This window comes from Culex quinquefasciatus, chromosome 2, assembly GCF_015732765.1.
Source record: "Culex quinquefasciatus strain JHB chromosome 2, VPISU_Cqui_1.0_pri_paternal, whole genome shotgun sequence".
Classification (NCBI taxonomy): domain Eukaryota; kingdom Metazoa; phylum Arthropoda; class Insecta; order Diptera; family Culicidae; genus Culex; species Culex quinquefasciatus.
The window spans coordinates 207176372-207196883 of NC_051862.1; the positions used below are offsets into that span (position 1 = coordinate 207176372).

At 35.2% G+C, this 20512-nt stretch overlaps 1 protein-coding gene across 1 annotated transcript in view; it reads right to left on the reverse strand.

Annotated features, from left to right (window-relative positions):
- LOC6052415 (AP-1 complex subunit gamma-1) overlaps window positions 1–17682 on the reverse strand; it is a 66587-nt gene extending 48905 nt beyond the window's left edge. Inside the window, 2 exon segments of the mRNA XM_038252234.1 lie at window positions 10951–11247; window positions 17216–17682. Coding sequence (XP_038108162.1) covers window positions 10951–10970 — 20 coding nt within the window. The 5' untranslated portion in view covers window positions 10971–11247; window positions 17216–17682.
- Between the last annotated feature and the right edge of the window lie 2830 nt (window positions 17683–20512).

The window sequence follows — 20512 nt, forward strand, 5'->3', positions numbered from 1 at the left end:
CATGTTTTCAATCCTTTTTATCACAGAACTGTGTAAACCTGTTACAGGTTAAAAAAAATATGGTTGAATATTGCCTCTATTTAGGTAATTTTACTTTAATAAAATGAATGTAAAAATAAATTGAGTTAAAGTCAATGTGCAATGTTTACATGGCAAAACAAGTAAAATGTTATCAGTTTATGGTGTAATATTTCAAATATGGTCGAATAAGTGTGAAATTTACACATTTTGAGAGGTAAAATTACACTTCACCATAATTTTCAACAAAAAAAAACTATGCGTTAAAGATTTTGTGCCAAAAAAATGATAATTTTACATCAATAACTGAGTGATTCCATCAGTTTCTGTTGAGTTTTTTCTCTATTGAATAAGATTAGTTTCTTTTTTTTAATTTTTTTTGAGTTAATTTACACAGTAAAAAAATGTTTAGATTTGGAAGGTGTAATTTTATAATCATACTACCTCTTTTATGTTGCAATTTTACCTCAATTAAGACTGAAAAAATGACATTACACCAGAAAATTGGTAAAATTACACATTTTCAGAAGTAAAACTACATATTTTTTTCTGACATAAAAGATGTATCCCTTCCGAGATGTAATATTACCATGATTTTTCTACTGTGTACAAAAAGAGGTAACATTAAACCATCAAAGTTTAATTATTTAAAAATACAACTTTTTTGACCATGTGATGTAATTACTTTGTTAAAAATTTGGAAGGCTGAAAATTTGGCACACAGAAAAAAAATCATGGTAATATTTCATCTGGTAAGAGGTACATCTTTTATGTCAGAAAAAAGGTGTAATTTTACCTCTGGAAATGTGTAAATTTGCCACTTTTCTGGTGAAATGTCACTTTTTCAGTATAAATTGAGGTAAAATTACATTATAAAAGAGGTAATATTCAACCTTCCAAAATTACAGCTTCCAAATTTACATTATTTTTTTCTGTGCAGTTGAACACAACATCTTTTTTGTGTATTTTTACCTCTATTATTGTGTAAAAAATTCAAAAGAAATTGATGAAAATTTTCACCTGTTCCTGATAAAAAAAAACACACATTCTTTGAACCAGAAACCTTTCAAGAAAAATTTGTAATGAAATAAAATTTTATTGTGAACAGAATCTAAACATTACACTGTATCACTACGAGATCGATTCGTATCGCTTCACGACGTTCTTCAAAAATGTTCCCCGGATCAAAACCTATTTTAAATCAGGGGGATAATAAAACTTGTTTGGAATTTGTGATTCATTCCCAAACAAGATGTTATAAATTCAAACTTCGCGTACCGAATTCTCCAAAATCTGAAACAAACTTCAAATCAGATCAATAAAATCCTTCATACCAAATATTCTTTCCAATTCAAAAACTCCCCATAAATCACAAAATTCATAACACTTAAACCATCCGTGTATTTTTTCTTCCCTCGACATCAGCAGCTCATCATTCATCGACAACGCGAATCGACAGGCACACGCGAGCCTCGGATGAACCTACCCACAGTAGGACGCTCCCTGTTCTGCCACGATGTCTGGGCCTCGAGTAGAACGTGTTCTGTCTGTCCCTGTGCCTAGTCTGTTCGTATAGCCGCCTCTGAATCACACGACGTATAAAAGCAAATCAAAAGCCATCCGATTAGGATCTTTATCCTGTGGGTAGCGGAGAACGTCCCCGGGTAAACAATAACCAGTTGCTGACTATACGGTGGCACTTTGGGAACAGTAGCGATTTGTCAACTTATGTATAGGTAATTTGTGAAACATAACAATAATAAGAAAAATTTTAGTAACCATAGGACATAATGTTTAATAACCATAAGGTGTATGGTATTCATATGGTTATTGTCTATCTGGAACGAAAAAAAATATCTAAATCTCCCCAGTTCTGAGTGCATCCAGCCATGTACCGCAGTACAAGTGTATACGTGGCCTGGATTTGTGCAGATTCCTCGACCTCTCTCTCTCCCTAATGGTGACTTGTGTGTGAGTACGATACCGTTGATCCCATTTTCTGAAAGGTCCCCCCCTCGAATCCGAAAGTGCGGAAACGGTTAGTCTATGACTGGCCCGCCTAATGGAACCATTTAGAGACACAGAGAAAGAGCTCTCTTTAATGCATACTTAATGGTGATCCTAGATTTCGGATCCGGACTATCGTCCGGAGCGGCATTCCAGCTGATGGAAAACGAGCTTTTAGTGGGATGTTGTAGTACGTAAGCCACGGTTTACCCCCCCTCTCTTTGCGATACAGACACTGTACAAACGAACACGAACCCCCGTCCCACAGAGTTCAAATGCATTCATATCGACGGACATGCCCGGCCAATATCGGAATCCGGCCCCAGACAGGACGCTCTTCTGTGGCATAGCGCGTTTGAATAATTAATCAAGTTTGAACTCTTGTCAGACGATTGGACGAGGATTTATTCGCGCCCTTTTGGCATTGCCGGGAATCTCTTGACCACGGTCGTCCGGAAGAAGGACTCGGGTGTGAACTTGTGGGGTGCGCTTCGTGTACCCACTCTTCTTGGAGTTGATTTATTATGTAAGCTGCCTGCCGGTGCTGCCACTCTGGTGAGAAGGAATTTCAAATTTATGTCTGCATAATTTAATATCCCCACTTGGCAGTTTTCGGATGGTTTCGTCCTGGCGCGGCGGCCTTTCCAGGAGGTCCAAGAACAAATTAAAAGCTCTCCCCCGCACTCCCCGCCTTCTTCCGGCCCAGGGAGTGATGATAATGAAAAGATTGTAACGTTGGGATAATTTATCACCTTTCTATGGCCGGTCGGCCCCTGCCAGTGATTCAGAAGTTGGTTCGTTGGTATGTCTATATTTACACCGGCAAGGTAAATCTACAACCGGGAGAGAGAGAGAGAGGTGTTGTATACAGGAGCGAGCACACAGCCAGGAGTAGATAAGATAACCCGGGGGACCTTATCCTCGACTTTGAGATTGAGGCAGATTTGGAGCGCACGCGACAAGCAAGGGTGGTAAACAGATGTGCGGCGGTTGTCCTAATCCATGGAACAATATTTTGATTGTCAATATTTGGAATGTTTTTGAAGCGTGGGTGATTAAGCTGCAGCGAAGGTGGGAAATGCAACTTTGTAGAAAATTATGAATGATTTTTACTTTTTTTCTGTTGAAATTATGTTGGAATGATTTATTCCAATACAGTTTAACGGTACACATCAACCATAGCTTTTGCACCCAGATTTCTGTTACAGACATTTTAGTATCTTCAAAACTATGGGAACTATCGATATATTTTTTTATTCATCCCCTAAATTACAACATCTTACTGCCCAGAACAAAATCGAGTTTTCCTTTACCAGTTACACTAATTTAGATGAAATTTGAACTAGTCTGAATAAACACACTTATTGAAACTAAACAAGAAGGATAAGGTGGGCGATAATCTTATGGACAATAACGGACGATAACTTATTTTTAAAATATTTCTATAATTTACTTTATCTACCAAAAGGTATCAAACGAAGCGAAATTTGTTATGGTTTTTAACTTTTTTAGAGTTTTTTTTAGTAAAATACTTAAATTAAAAAAAAAGTTTTTTCGAAAATACTCAAATTTTCTTATTTTGCAATTTAGGTATCAGACTTTTTTCAAGCATTTTTACTGTTTAAGAGTTTTTAGAATTAAATTTAAAAAAGATCATGAAATACCATATTTTTCGAAAGCACTCAAAATTTCATAAATTGCAATATGGATATAAAACGATGTAAAATATTGGTGTTCGGCCCAATCGGCCAATCCCTACGTTGTGTTCTAACTCTTTGCGGGACTGCCGGAACCAACGACTTACGAACGACGGCGGAGCTTCAGGGACGATGGCGTTTCTCACCGTAAATGAAACACGGTGATTCCTTGGTCTCCGAGAGGCCACCTGCCTCCTCGGAGGTTCAACACCGAAGATTTTATTATCACAATTTGACAATACAAGAAACCTTAAATCCAGATCACAGAAAATAACATCACGAAGATAAACAATAACATACATGACAGACTGTACTGTCAGCCTACTAGCGCTCCCAGCGGTCAATGAGGGAAACACTGCGTGACCGGAGGGTTATACAAATTATGCCATGATAGGGTACGCGGCCCAACAATTGGTACATTCTTTCACCGAAATTGTGCCGAGTAATGTAGAATAGCTTTAAACTAGATTAAATTTTCAAAAGGTCCTATCTGCATAGGAATCCCGTGACTCATAGGTTGTTATGAAAATTTACTCCAGAAATCAGTGATGCATGCAAAATTGCAAAAATCATGCCAAATTTTGCTTCGTTTTATACCCATATTGCAAATTATGTTAATTTGAGTATCTTTAGAAAAATACGGTATTTTGTGATTTGATTTAGTATTTATGCTTTGAAAATTACTACATTATCAAAATATATATTCTTAGTGAAAGCATTGAAAATTCAACATGATATTGATAGTTTAAGTCAATTTTAGAAAGATTTTAAAAAAAAGTGTTATCGTTCGCCACGGCGTGGCTGGAGCAAAATATTATAAACCGAGATGCTCCATCGGAGATTTATACGAAGAAAGTTGTGTTTTACCGGCCTGAATCATAATCTTTAAATATGAAAATATTGTATCGGTGAAAATTGCGTTTTTCAAATTTTATAGGTTTTGAATTTTTGGTACGGTTTTTAATTTATCTGGCCTTATAGGTGAATCGATCTATAAAAAATATTTTTTAAATATGATAAATTTGTTTTGCCTGATTTTTGAGTGACAAATATGGTCCTAGAGGTTCAACAAGGTCAAACGAAGTTTGCGTAAAAGACGGATGTCTTTAAAGTGGAATGTCTTTCGACAGTCAAAATGGATTTACAAACCTTAAAAGCGCTGGAAAGGTGAGAGTTTTTTCTACAAATTTATCATGAAAAATATTTTTTAAAGATCAATTCACCTATAAGGCCAGATCAATTGAAAAATGATCCAAAAATCCAAAAACCATTTTTTTTTAAAACGCATTTTTTATCTATAAAATATTTTCTTTTTATAGGTTCTGATTCAGGCTGGTAAAACACAACTTTTACGTATTTTTCAAATGAAGATATATCAAAAACTATTGGTTCAATTTCCAATGTTAAAAAATGATTATTTTGGGAACTTTAAAAATAATTTCATGATTAAAAAAAACCTTGTCTAAAATTATCTATTGTCGGACCATTTCAAAAGTTATGCTTGATTATGCAATTGACCAATTCTCTTCGGAATCGGCGGATTTCGGTTTTTTTTTATTTTTTGTATTTTTTTATTTGGCTCAAACTTTGTCCAAAGAAGCTATTTTGTGTTGGTTGGTTCACCCATACAAGTCTCCTTACAATTTTGGCAGTTGACCACACAAAAATGGTTCATAAATGTTCAAACAGCTGTAACTTTTGAGTGAATATTTTGATCAATTTGGTGTCTTGGGCAAAGTTGTAGGTGTTGTTGAGGACTATTGAGAAAAATAGGTAAACGTAAAAAAATGCCGTTTTTTTATTAACCTTTTAGGCCGATGCAAAAAAAAATCAAGGGGGCAAAAAAATAAAAAAAAAATAAAAATTTAAATAACAAGCCATAGTCTTCACATTTAAATGAAAAAAGTGTTTAAGAATGCATTTTACACTAGTTCAGTTGTTTTGCAATCATTAGTATTCAAAAAATCTAAGATCTGACAAAAACATAAATTGCATCGAAAAAAAAATTGCATCGAAAATTTTCAAAAAATCTTAAGATTTTTTAATAAACCCAAACATGCTAAAAATGTTTTTAAACGCAAGAGAATGTATTTTAATTTGATTTCAGCTGGTTGCACTTGAATTTTCACTGAAATTTTGAAGTTTATTGTAAAAATAATTTTACTGCTCCCTGATTTTCGGGCCAATTTTGAAGGGGGTGACAAAAACTTTAAAAATATTTGTACCAGCCTTATTTACAAAAAACTCAATTTCCCAAAAGTACGTACTTTTTTATTTTCAAAATTTTATGATATGTTTTAGGGGACAAAAATCCGCAACTTTGAGCCATAGAGGTCAAAAAAATCTGCCGCCGAGTTATGATTTTTTGAAAAAAAAGGGATTTTTGAAAATAATAAAACCAATTTTCATACAAAACAAAATCTGACATGATTTTTTTTATGTAAAATTTAATTTGCAATCGAAAAGTACAAAACAGATTTTTTGATAAAGGGTCCCGTTTTCAAGATATAGCCACCGAAATTTTGATTTTAGCGAAATATTTGCAGTTTTTTGATTTAAAAAAAATTGCTATAAAATTGCCTAAAAAAAATTGAAGATTGGACCTCTGGTTGCTGAGATACAGCGGCTTAAACAAAAAGAAACAGAAAAATTGAAGTTTTCTAAGTCTTACCCAAAAAACCCACCATTTTCTGATGCCGATATCTCAGCAACTAATGGTCCGATTTTCAATGTGAAAGCATGAAACATTCGTGAAATTTTTCGATCTTTACGAAAAAAGTATTTTCAACGTTTTTGAATCAAGACTAACATTTCAAAAGGGCCATACATTCAATATTACGCCCTTTTCAAATGTTAGTCTTGATTCAAAAAATCTGAAAATATTTTTTCGAAAAGATCAAACAATTTTACGAATTTTTCATGTTTTAAAGTTGAAAATCGTATTTTGTTTATTTTTCTCAGTTTTCTCGACATTAAAAAATACAATTTAAAAAAAAAATTTTTGCACCATAACATAATAATTTTTTTTCGATGATTTTTTTAGAAAATTATATTTTGATAGCGGAACCGCAAATGTTCTAATTAATCGAAAAGCTTGGTGTGCTGAAAATGGGCATAATTCTCCTATATCTTTGAAATTGAAAATTTAATAATTAATTTAAAGCCAAAACAAAACAAACGGCTTGATATTTTTCAACACAAGAACCATATGTTTCAAAATTCTTAACATGAGAGAATGTGTCTTCAAAAAATATTTTCGAAAAGCTGAGAAAATTTGAGTTTTTCACTGTCCATTTTGTACATTGATTTTTTTAGGTTCAAATATGCCGTTTTACATCATGTTGGTATTTCCTAATATTTGAAAAGCTGTATCATGAGAAGAGATTTTCTGATCGATTTGGATTCTTCGGTAAAGTTTTAGGTTATGATAAGAAATATTCGGAAAATGGTACACGGAAACAAGTTTGCTACGTTATTAACTATTTTTTTACCACAAAAACTCGATTCTGACAAACTTTACCCCCTTTGTTTTGTTTTGCACCAAACTATGATTTTTTTTAAATATTGTTTTTAGAAAGTATTGAAAATTCACCTGAAAAAGTTTCAAAAAATATTTTTTCATGTATAATTTAATTTGGATTATAACTATACTTTCGTGATTTTTTTGAAAAAAAATGCATCTGCTTTCCAACCCAGATTTTCCTCTAAATTTAAAAAAATACTTTCATATTGTTACATTGTTGATCCGACCTTTGGTTACTGGCCTTGCAAAGAATAAACATTATGAAAAATTAGTTTTTCCACGTACTACCCGTAAGGCCCTCATTTTTAAATCATGGATATCTAGGAAACTATTCATCAGATTTTAAATGTTAATATGTTGAACTCGTGTAATTTTTTTTTTCCAACTTACGAATAAAAAAATATTTTGAGATTTTTTTAGACAAGACTTGCATTTAAAACGGAAAAAATGCCAAATGGAGAACACCAGTAATTTTAGATTATTTAATATCTTATGAGAGATAAAAAAATACTAAGACAATTCAACGTTACCCCAACAAAAAAAAAGATCGATTTCAAGTGTAACGATGCTTGAAATGTTCAAATCCCATGAATTCTCTATAAAGACCAAACTGGAGAACCGTTCATTTACGCAGACCTCCGAAAAATATCAACACCATTGGCGGGGGAAAATTTACGACTGCAATTTTCAGCTTTTCGCATTACTCACTGATTTTCGTCAGTTTTCTCGATTAATTCTTTGCTCTCGCTGAAATGTGTTTTAGGTTCGCAAAACGGGGTTTTCAAAATCAATTTATGCCTTTTAACACACATACAGAACCAAAAGCAAAATAACAATTCACATAAACTCGCTTGGATTCCGCGACCCCCTCCTTCAATATTGGGGACACTCCCGGAGGAGCAGTAAATCGCGTAACTTTGTGTAAAAATTCCATCGCAGGAAGGACTGCTGGAAAAGTCCACGTGGCACTCCACTGCGACAGCAGTGGCAGCTCCTTGCTAAATATGGTTCACGCTTAAATTAAAGCTTCCGGCGAATTTGAGCTCCGGTCCTGGGGATATCCTTTCGTTTTTTGTTGTTGCTGTTGTTGACCTGGCTTTGTATCTGAGAACCGTTCGTTGGAACATGTGTGCGTTAGGGTGATAATTATTTGAATTTTTTAATATTTTTATTTGAAATTTTATCAATTTTGTTTAAAAAATGTTTCAATTGAGAAAATTAATTAAAACATCAAATTGATCACCCTAAACCGTACGTGCTGCACCGTTGAACTGGAAAGAATCGAAAAACAAAAGAACTGCCAGCAAAAACGAAAAGGCACAACAACAAAAAATGGCAGAAAAAATGGGGCATTTCCTCGGAAGAACAACGGAGGCGAGGCGTAATCGATCCGACTTTGGCAGCATATGATGGCCAGTCTGTGCCGCACTCTTTCTGGACCTGTCTCAACAACAACAACAATCCAACGATTTTTCGGTGATGAACTCCACGCTTGTCTCTCGGTGGCCCCACTCGCTTCGATAATCGTAAGCGTAATGTTTTTGTTGTTAGGAAAATGTGGTACGTTAAACCGGATCGGATTATGTTTCGTTGACTCGGAATAATCGATACAAGACTCTATCATCCTTTAGAAAAAAGGAGAAACTTCTTCAAGTTTGTTCGTGTGGTGATAGAAGCATCTTCTTCTGCTGTTGGGCATGTATCGAGCAAAAGTTATACTTTCAATCAAAAACTTTTCAATAGGATGTGGTACCTACAAGAAGTAATAAATAAAACACGTACAGTATTGATCTTCACAAACAGACATCGCTTTTTAAAGTTTTGCTTTTGAAATTGGCGAGCGAAAGTTGGTACATAATATGAAATCGATTAATACTTTATGTAAAGAAGAATAAATAAAAAAAATAATCCTCATATTCCGAAAGCGTCCTCAAGCGGCCACCGGTAACCGGTTCCAGAGTGACCGAGATGGGTCGGAGAACAACGGCATGACCGTAGATTGCTATATTTTTCAATTTAACGAAGTTTGATAGGTCGGATGACATGGTTTCTCTCACATTTCGAAAGTGTCCCCATACGATCACCGATAATCGGTTCCAAAGTGTCCAAGATGGGTCAACAAACAACGGCATGACCGTAGATTGTCATATCTCTCAATTTCACGAAGTTTGATATGTCGGATGATATGGTTTTTTGCTTTTTCCGAAAGTGTCCCCAAGCGGCCACCGGAAACCGGTTCCAGAGTGGCCAGAATGGGTCAGAGAACAACGGCATGACCGTAGATTGCCATATCTTTCAATTTCGTGAAGTTTGATAGGTCGGATCATATGGTTTCTCTCATATTCCGAAAGTGTCCCCAAGGAGCAACCGGTAACCGGTTCCAGAGTGGCCAGGATGTTTCAGTAAACAACGGCATGACCGTAGATTGTCATATATTTCAATTTAATGAAGATTGATAGGTTTATGATATGGTTTCTCTCACATTTCGAAAGAGTCCCCATACGACCTCCGGTAACCGGTTCCAAAGTGTCCAGGATAGGTCAGATAACAACGGCATGGCCGTAGATTGTCATATCTCTCAATTTCACGAAGTTTGATAGGTCGGATGATATGATTTCTCTCATATTCCGAAAGTGTCCCCAAGCGGCCACCGGTATTCGTTTCCAAAGTGGCCAGGATGGGTCTGGGAACAACGGCATGACCGTAGATTGTCATATCTTTCAATTTCACGAAGTTTGATGTGCAACATGATGGGGTTCCTTAAAAAAACGTCAAGTTGGCCGTTCCAGGTTATCCGGAACTGGTCAGAAGGGACCATCCAAAAACCACGTGGACATTTTCTACATCTCCAGTAGGTCACCAGGCCTTATTATTTGTGGTCAAAGTATAGAAAAATACCTGTTGAAAGCATCCAGGAGCAATCAGATTTGCTGAAATTTGTCGGAGATGCCGGTCGTCAAGGTTGGAGTTTCCAAAATGTATTTTTTCGGTTGTGGTCGATTCCCAGTGGCCACAGTGACCAAATCCGGATTTACAGGACAGTTTCGGAAAGGGGACATCCAAAACTTTCATTTGACACCAAAGAAAAGAAATTGGGCAAATTTGGATTATTTGCGTGTTTACCGCAGAGAGGATTTTGAGAACGGGTCACATTTCAAAAAATCTACAGGGGAGGAAGGATGCGTGGACATACCGTTCCGAACGCACCAGTTTTAAGTGTTATAAGAGTTTTGTAGGTTGTCAAAACAACTTTTTTTTTCATTAGTAGCCAGTTATAAACCTAAACTTTCTAGTGATTTTTGAAAGGAATTTTACATGGTTTTGATTATTTAAATTTCTAAAATTCAATTTGTTTAGCATTTGTATTTCAATCCAACAAAAAATCAAAACTATTTCATATTGGATCACCCAATATGCTATCTCAAGCAGCACTTCTCTCAAACTCATCACTTCAATTAAACCAAATTAAAAGGCGTTTCCCTTGATTCCCGTCCAAAAGTTTATCACCATCAGAGTGAAAGACAGCAAGCGAATCAATTGATGCCTTCGCGAAGGCCATTCCAAACATAACTTCATCTTCTTCTTCTTCGTCTGTCCCTTCCTCCTTCCGACGACGACGACAACGCCGACGACACAGTCAGTGTTTGGCTTGACGATGGCAATTGATAGCTGAGAGAGTAGCGTACGATCAGATGACACACTTACCCATGATCGGAGGCATTCATCTTCTGCTCGTTGCTCCTTCAGCTGTTGTCTCTCTCTCTCTCGCTCTCCACGCTTCAGTGCTCTGCTATCAGTGTCGAAGTCGTGCTATCCAACTGAGGCTGGCACACAAACACACGAACGCACACACACACTTTTATCTACACTTGTCTTGGCTGAGAAATGCAACACTTTGAATTTATTTGATTTTTGCTTCTTTTGTTTGCTCTTTTTTTTTTTTGCTTGCTTCTAATGCACTGCTGGAGTGCCACTACAATTAAATCTGGCGATTACGACGCACTAGGGTAGAGTAGTCATCAATGAGACACGGGGAACAATGATAAAATGGCTCTCACAAGTCGTAGTTTCAACCAATCAGGCTCATATTTTGAGGAAAGGTGTAACTACTGGATACACGTCTGCCATAATAGTGGCTTTGGTTATGGACGCTCCCTTGCAAAGTTATTCATAAATGTTTGATTTTGGGGTGTAAAAGTAAATTATGACTGAAAATTACATTTTCGCTTATATTCTGCCAATAATACAAAAACTAAAATTTCTCCAAACTTCTTTCGTCATTTCATAGGGCATGAGTTGGGCTACAATGGCCTTTCATTATAATTGACCAAAATTAAGAATATACCCAGAATCCAGGGCTGTTTCATTGTTCCCCACTCTTTTCAGCCTATGGGTAACAATGAGACACTTTGATTTTTCTTCATTAAACTTTTCAAAATCTAGGGAAATCCTTCAAAACATGAATCAAAAGTGATTTTTGGCATATTTATTGAGTTTTGACTTCATTTAGCCAAACATATAAAGTTATATGGTATAAATAAATGGATTTTACTAAATTTAAATACTTTAAAGTATAACTTTTGTTAATGAAAGCTTCAAATTGGCAAAATTGCTTTAAAATGTTCAAGGTAAGTCGCCTGCAATGGAACAATACAAAAACATGATGTTTTACTAGAAAAGTATTGATTTTCGTAAAGTGTCTCATTGTTCCCCACCTGTCTCATTGTTCCTGCCAAGTGCGTCTACAATGAGACAGTTGGATGGCTCTGGCTGTAGAGGTCGGATCGATCTCATATTTTGGTCAATGTTAGAACACATTAAAAGAAAGAAAATGCAACAAAAACCTTATTAAAACATGCTGATGAAAAAAATACAAAAATCGTTGAAAGTTAAAAACCAAAAGTGTCTCATTGATGACTACCCTACCCTACATATGATTTTAGCTTGAGTTGGATAATCTTCTCTGTTGGGGAACAAAATAAAATTAAAATAAATATTCTTCGCAGTTTGACTACAAAAATCACTTCCTATCAGCTGGTATTAAACAAACCCACCACTAAAAAAAATCGAAAAAGAATGTCTGGAATTCAGCAGCTGTCCAGCAGCGTTGCGAATGCTCTCTCTGTGGTTGTAGGAATTCGAAGGTCAATGTTTATTTGTTGTGTCTTTTTGTGAATCCCACGTTGAAAAGTTAGAAAAAGTGCAATGTGAACGGTTGACAACGGTTTCATATTGTGTATTTTATGCAGTAATCAATTTGTATTAAAAACTTCTAAAATAGACCGTGTGTATTTTCATGATTCTCGAAAACATAAAGATGGATCATTTTCCATGTTTAAATATTACTAATTTAAATTTATATAAAAAAACAATAGGCTTTGAATAGCTATGCAAATTTCACTTATGTGTGGTTTTTCACAAATTTTCAAATCGAATTTTCTCTGTATTTTTTTAATGTAACTTTATCCATGCATTCCCTATGGTCAAAAGAAATCATTTTACATAAATGGGTTTTCCATAGAAGTCTCCATACAATTTTGCGGGTTGGTCATACAAAATGGGTATGTAAATGAATGAAATTCTGCATCTTGAGGGATTTTCTGATCAATTTGTTTTCTTCGGCAAAGTTGTAGGTTATGATTAGGACATCTTATTTTTATTTAAGTATTTATGACTAAACGTAGAATTCCAAATATACGTATTTTAGAAAACCAACGATTTTTTCATATGTTTAATTTTAATTTTTGAAGAAAAATTGAATTTGCAATCGAAAAGTGTTCTACTGTTTTTACTGATAAGATTTTTCTTTTTCAAGTTAAAGCTACTTTTAGGTATAATTTTTCGATTTTTAGGTTTTTTTTGCTTAAAAATAATAATTCTTGAAAGAAATGCATACACTCAAACCCCAATGGTTTGACACCAACTGTTGTCAAACGAACGGGGTCACTTTTCAGTTTGACACCCCTTTTACACGGAGTTCACACACTAATGAAAGTTTGTTTTGATAGTGTGCGTGAGCGCCGTTCGTTCGTTCGACAGTTCGTTACTTTTTGGTTTGACTTTGACCAACCAACGGCGTACAAACTAAAAAAGTGTCAAACGAAAAAGTGACCAACCACCGGGGGTTTAGTGTATCTGAAAAAAATATGTTAGAAGAGCTGAGAAAATATCTTACAATTTTCTCTCTGCAGTTTCTGCGATACAGCCTCACTAGAGGTGGGCATAAAAAGAGCGAGCCGCTCAAAGAGCCGGTTCACTGAAAAGAGCGAACGAACCGTGGCTCAGAAAAAAGTACCGCGGTTTTTTATAAACTTCGGTCTTTTGAAAGAACCGTTTCAAGATGGCATGATTTATGTTATAAATATAATTTATTATTTTTTTTTTTTTTTGAGAATTGAAAATGCATAATCAATATTTAATAAAAAATTATTTCAAAAGTAAATGATTGTCTAAACAAAATGAAAAAAAAAAACATTGTTCAACTGATTTAACACTAAAGTATTACCAGAATACGAATTTGAGCATTTCAAATCGCATAATTTGTAAAATATTACCAAAAATCTACTGAATAGTTTAGAGATTTTGGAAAAAAACCCTTTGGTCAGATTAAACTTTAGCGTTTATAGACTTTATCGAATCAATCAGAATATAGAAAAGAGTTCACAGAATATTTTCTTCAAATAAAACATCAGCTTTGTTCAATTCTTGCAGAAATAAACGCAATTAAAAACAATTTTTCCAGCATCCTAGATTTAAGTTTGGATGCCATTAAATTCTCGGGTGAGTTTTCAAAATGTCGTAAGAGCCATTGGTAAACAAAGCCCTTTTTGCGTCAAGCTTTGAAAATTCGGTTTTTTTTTTTACCTCTAAGCCTCACAAATAATTTGAATCGATAATTAGTTTGTAATTTTCAACTGACGATATCTCGGAAGCTTTTGGTCCAATTTTCAATGTTAAAAATTAAACTTTCATGAAATTATCTGTTCTTTTAAATTTGCAGAATCGTAGAGAAACACTCTTTAACGGCTTCGAAAAGTTTTATTAATTTCACTAAAATGCTAATAAGTTGAGGCATGGTTGCCAGTATATATTCAGTATATTTTATATTCGAAAAAATATGTATAATATAACGGGAGTTTTTTTTTTTATTTGCAGGATTATTTGTCAGGATTTTTTGGTAATTCTTAGGTAAATAAAATAAACTATGTCTGAGAATTTTAATAAAAAAAAATCCTTTTATTACTTCTTTTAAGGATGGCCCCTTCACAGGTTGACCACCCAAATCCCATTTTCAAATTCCCGACTTTTCCAGAAAGCTCAAATAATAGGCGTTTCTTATCTTAAGTTTGATTTCAAACAAAATACGCTCTATAAGAAAAGTCAATATCAACCACCGAAAAAAAAATCTAAATTAAGTTTAAAAAATCCAACTATTGGCAGTTTTTGTAAACACAGAAACCTAACAGCAAATGCAAAAAAAACTTCAAACATGGAAATTCATTAATATGATTCAGAGTAGAAACACAAACAATTAGTCCTCGAAAAAATTGAAAGTTCAACAATACTATAAGTTCGTTACTTTCGTGTTATTTTTTTAGTTGGCAAACGAATAGATTTTGATACTTCGTTTCTACTGGAAATAGCCAAAAGCTAAAGATAACTGAATTTAAATTTCATTTCTATTTTTCCCACTTATTTTAAGCAAAATGTTTGAAGAGACATTTTTTTTTAAACAATTTAGCAATAACTCAAAAATTCTTGGATTATTTTTTTACAGTTTCAATATAATCTTCATGTTTTCAAAACGTATTTTTTTTAAATTTAGGATTTTATTCAATATTAACGTTTTCCGAAAACTGAAAATTAAGCTTTATATATAGAAGGTAATTTACCCATAATCACAAAAAAAGTTCACGGACACCATTTGGAAAAATATATATTTGAAATAAATTAATGAATTTAGTTAAACAATTAGAATTATATACAAGAAAAATGCTGGCCATAAGGCTCTATTTTAATTTTAGTTTTTCATTAACTTTACCTCTTGTTGATAAACAAAAATTAAAGCTTGGAATCCCCGACTTTTACACAAGAAATCATTAATTCCCGATTTCTTCCCGATTTCCTGACTCGAGTGGCCACCCTGGCCCCTTCCCAATACTTAAAAAACTGAATTGGTTTAGCCAGTCTTGGGAGGGGTTGGATTTTAGGAAGTTGAAAAAATAAATGGTAATACTTTAAAGAACCTTCAAAACTTGGGATTAAGTTTTTTGAAATCTCTAAACATTTAGTAATACAGAAGTTGTTCGGTAACTGGGCTGAGAACGTAGGGGAGCGTTCTTTTATTACGTAATGCGAAAAATCGGACTTTTAGACCCCCTCCCCCCCCTCGTAACAAAATTTCCATACAAATTTTGAAAATTTTGTATTGAGCGTAACACGGCCTCCGACCCCCCTCCCCCCCCCCCTACTGCGTTACGTAATAAAAGAACGCTCCCTAGCCCAGTCACGGAATGTTGCTTGTTAACTGGGCTGAACAAAAAATAACGAGGGGACCACCGATACATAATATTTTCCAGATGAAAAATAAAAGTTACTCAAATTTATTTACAATGCTTACTTTTCATATTTCTTTAATTGTAACTTGACATTAAACAAAAGTTTGAAAAAAGTTTTTTTTATTTATTGAATATGATTTTTGCATCCATAAACCCCTCGGTCATTTTAGTTTGTTTTGGTTTTTTGACGTTTGTGGCTACGGTCCAGTTATCAAGCAGCCCAGCTAAACAACGCCCAGTTACCGAACAACTACAAAATAATAAGTTGATGAGTTCACTTTAAGATTTTAAATAGTTTTAGCTGTTAAATATTCAAAAGTTTAAAAATAAAAATGAGATACTTTTGTAGCTAAAATTTTTCAATGAATTTAATTTCGAATGTGATTTTTGTTTACTTAATTTTGCAAATATGAAAGCTATACATATTAACATTGCACAATGTTTAATTTTTTTTTTTAAATAGATTTGTGTCCATATTAAATAATTTTTTAAAGTAAATTTTAGTTTTAGGTTATTATTTCCGAATGTTTTTTTTTTATATATATATATTTATTAATACATCTAATACTTGATGCTTTGAGTAAAATACTGAAGTATAAGGTATAAACTACTCAATCTTGATGCCTATCAAACCAAACAATACAATTCATTGGAAAGCAATCCAACCGAAAAAAGCCATGCCCATATTTCCAACAACAACATCACCTCGCAAAACGCAAACAGAGAATTGAGGAGAGAAATAAAAAAAAACAGCTTGAAGTGGAACTGCTGCTCATTTTCGGAGGAACCACGACAGACACAAAACATAAAAAATAAACGCGGTTCCAATTCCAATTTCCAACTCCAAAAAGCCAGAGGAGACACTCTCATCGTCGTCGGACCCATTATTGTTTACTTTCACTCGTCGCCACCACCGTTCCTCTTTGCGGGGTCGAATCGACTACCAAATAAAGGCACTTCTCCTTCGACCTCAACTCGAGAGGTTCATACAAATGGTCAAATTATGGTCCTCCAATTTCTTGCCGTTTGGGTCTTTCCGACTTCGTCGGAACCTGCCCTGACGTCACGAGGAGATTTTTCCAACTGGCAATCAATTCCAATTAGTGAATGGATTCTAAATTAAAAACATGAGAAGGAAAGAGGTTCCAGAAGGAAGAGGAGAGGGTGGCCGCCACTTTTGGTCTGGCCAAGCCTCGCCGTCCAAACAATTAAAAGGTGTTTGCGGTGCGGTTTCTTCCGGTCACTGCTTCCTGTTGGAAGTTGCGCTGTCACTAGTTCCGGACCACGTCTCCACAAAACTGGTTTTTCGATGTTTTTCTTCCTCCGGAAGGTTCGAGCACGGGAAAACAGATTTTGCTTTGAAACTCAATGCTTTCTTCGTGCATTTTTTTCGGGATTCTCTTTGTGGTCACCTTTCGCACCGATTCCACCAAATCCGGAACGATTTCCCAACCTGTTTCGGCCACTTTCAGTACAAATTTCACTATTTTTGCTCGTTCAAGCCTCGAAACAACACTCTGACAGACAACTTCTCCTTCCGAGCTGGTGTGTCACTTTGGGCCACAAAACTCTTGCTCACTTGCTCACGAGCCCCCCACGAACCGAACTCACGTCTCACCGGAACGGTTCTCCGAACGAAAAGGAAAAATCACCCCCAGAAAAAAGAACGGGGAATCGGCTGCTAGAAAAAGGTGGCCACCTCTTCCGCCACGTCGTCACCTTCAACCGGAACGCTCGCGAATGGAACTGGGAACTGTGGGAATGTCACGCGAAACGACTCGATTCCAACGGAGTGGCCACCAAAAACTCGCACACGAACGAAACGGACACGGACCCGATCACACGAAAAATTTCCTTCGAATGAGCAGGCTGCGGACGGATTGATGACACGGTCGCGACGAAGACGTTGAGTTGCGTGGGATGGAAAGAGATGGAGCGCGAGTGACGTTTGGCAGGTTGACGCGCGAGCTGTCATGGAGGAGCGTTTGCGGAAAAGGCGTTTGTTGACGTTCGGGGAAGCGTTAGCAGCACTGAGAAATCATTAATAATAGGGTTCTAAAGTCCTATTTCGACGGTAACATTTCAAAAGGCATCATGTACATTTTGACACTTTCTGGGTTATTGCATATTCTGAAAGTACTCCTAATAAGCTACCTCTCCACCAAAAATGAGCAAAAGTTACTTCAGTAAAGTCTGTTTAATCATGATTTTAAATAAAGTAACATAAACAAAATCTCTGCCATCAGCAGTTCCTGTTTATATAGCCCTGTCAACCTGTCAAACAAAAGACTACATGAACCTCGTGACGGAAAAAAAGCAACATGAACAAAGCGCCATGTACATTCGGCGAAGAAAACCGAATCATAACAAAGCGTCCCCCTCAATGCCAGCAGGGTGATATAAACGTTGGTGATTTCAAAAGAAGTTATGTTTGTTTTTCTCAAATAAAATTACGGAAATAATGTTTTATTGAATTTGGATGATCAAGCATCAACAAAAGCAACGTTTTTCATCGTTTGTTATCATTAGAACATCTTATTTTGCTTTTATATTAAAATGGGAATTGAAAAAGGATGCTCAACATTCAAATGCGTTTTTCTCAAAACGCATGGTTTGTACATGATGCTTTTTGAAATGTTGGCGTCGATTTTAGATTACCTTCTTTTCCAGAGTTTTTTTTAAAGTTCCTATAAACATATAAAAGACAACAGTTTATAGGACCTTTTCAAAATAAAAAAAACTCTGGTTTTTTACTTTTTTTCATTTCAAGATACACCCTTACCAAAAATCATGATTTTTTGAGTTCCAAATCCCACTTTTCATACGATTTTTTGAGTTCAGGTACTACAACCATAAAAATGGTTATATGGGTTGAACTGAAAAATTCGTATGAAAAGTGGGATTTGGAACTCAAAAAATCATGATTTTTGGTAAGGGTGTATAACAAAATGAGGAAATAAAGATGATCTGACAACCCTATCATAAGTTACAAGCACTATGCTATTTCTGTAACAACTTTTCAATAGGGCGAAACCCTCAGATGTAAACAAACTGAGTTTTTGTCAGAATCATATAAAGCGAACAAAACTGATTCTAAAACACCCTCCATCATCACAAAATTCCGAAAATACGTAGTTTTACAAGCAAAAAACAAAAGGGCTAATCAACAACATCAATCAAAACAAACTAAATTGAGTTTCCGCCCTTGTGTTTTCATTCAATCACGAGGGGCGAATGTAGTGTTTTCTGCAAGTTCCGACGTATATTTAGAAACACTAATTTTTCGTTATAATTTAGTGAATTTTAACCTGACAATCCTCAAAATGGATCAAAATGTATGTTTTTGATGTCTTTGACCACAATTCCACAACAAACACAGATTTGTATGATCCTAAATACATAACTTTTTAATTTCAATTATTGTAGTATCGGATCTGGTCTGGATTCACAATCTAGATGTGAAGGTCCATAATTTACCGGTTCTTGGGACATCCGGGGATTCTAGGTCGAGCAGTTGCAGGACAAAAGTTAGTGTAGGGAGGTTAAGGAGGAATGCCGTACAAAATCATCGCCTCCGTAACCATCGAAGCTATGCAAAGATTGAGAAGGCCGGATGGTGTCTCCCACTTCCGGCGGGGACACCCCAAGGAACGTCACTTCAATATAGACCACATCGTCAAACCAACTTGCTACTTACGGTGTATCCTAGCTCAACGAGTCTTGGCCTGAATCGGACTCCTTATGAAGGCTTTCTAGACCAATTTTTTATCACTGAGGTTGCAAATATCACTGTATTATCTGACTGTAACGTTTCACAATGATAAAATAGTTGTTTCACCACTTTTTTCTTTAAAAACCCGAAAAATGAACAAAAAACAAAAGGGCGAATCTGTTGTTTACTTTTGCTTTGTGGCGTAACCTGACGGGCTAAACCGTTGTTTTGGTTGAGTGGGTGGCGAATACGGTGGGGCGAAAATGGAGGCATGCTCTTCAAAAAGGCGTAATTTGTTTTTCTCAATTTTTAATAGCAAAAACACCTTAATTAATTTCAAATTGCTCTCTCTGATGAAATTATTGCTAATTTCTATTACGTTTTGAAAAAAATGATGGTTTTCATGCTTTTTTGTGAAAATAGGAATTGATCGGAGTTGCAAAATTTTGAATGTTGATTTTCTCGAAACGGCAGGATCGTAGGTTTCGCCCTTTTGAAATGTTGTTACTGATTTATACACTCAGATATTCCGATGAAAGTGACGTACAACACGCGACCCGTTGTTAGTTAGATAATTGAAAGACCTTTGAATAAGCACATCGAAGATCGTACAACCATATCAATTATTAGCACTCAACCATCAAAAAACCTATTTTTCAACATTTGTATTTCTAAAGCCGCTGTTTCTTAACTAGCATTGAACTTAGACCAATGGTCAATATGAAGACTTTTATGTAAAATAGTCTGGAGAATCAATCGGTTATAGACAATATTGAAGTTTTTACTACTTTTCAAAAACACATTTTTAGTTAATGACTTTTGTTTTTGACATAGGACTATGTCTTTACTTACTATATTGGGGGGCCAGTTCAGAAATTCGATCCAAAGCGTCACTTTTAAGCGTTAAAAAAGGGGACATTTTGAACGCTTATATCTTTTTTCCCTGTGAATCAATCCAGATGGTTGGACCACCAATCGAAAGAGGAAGACTTCAGCT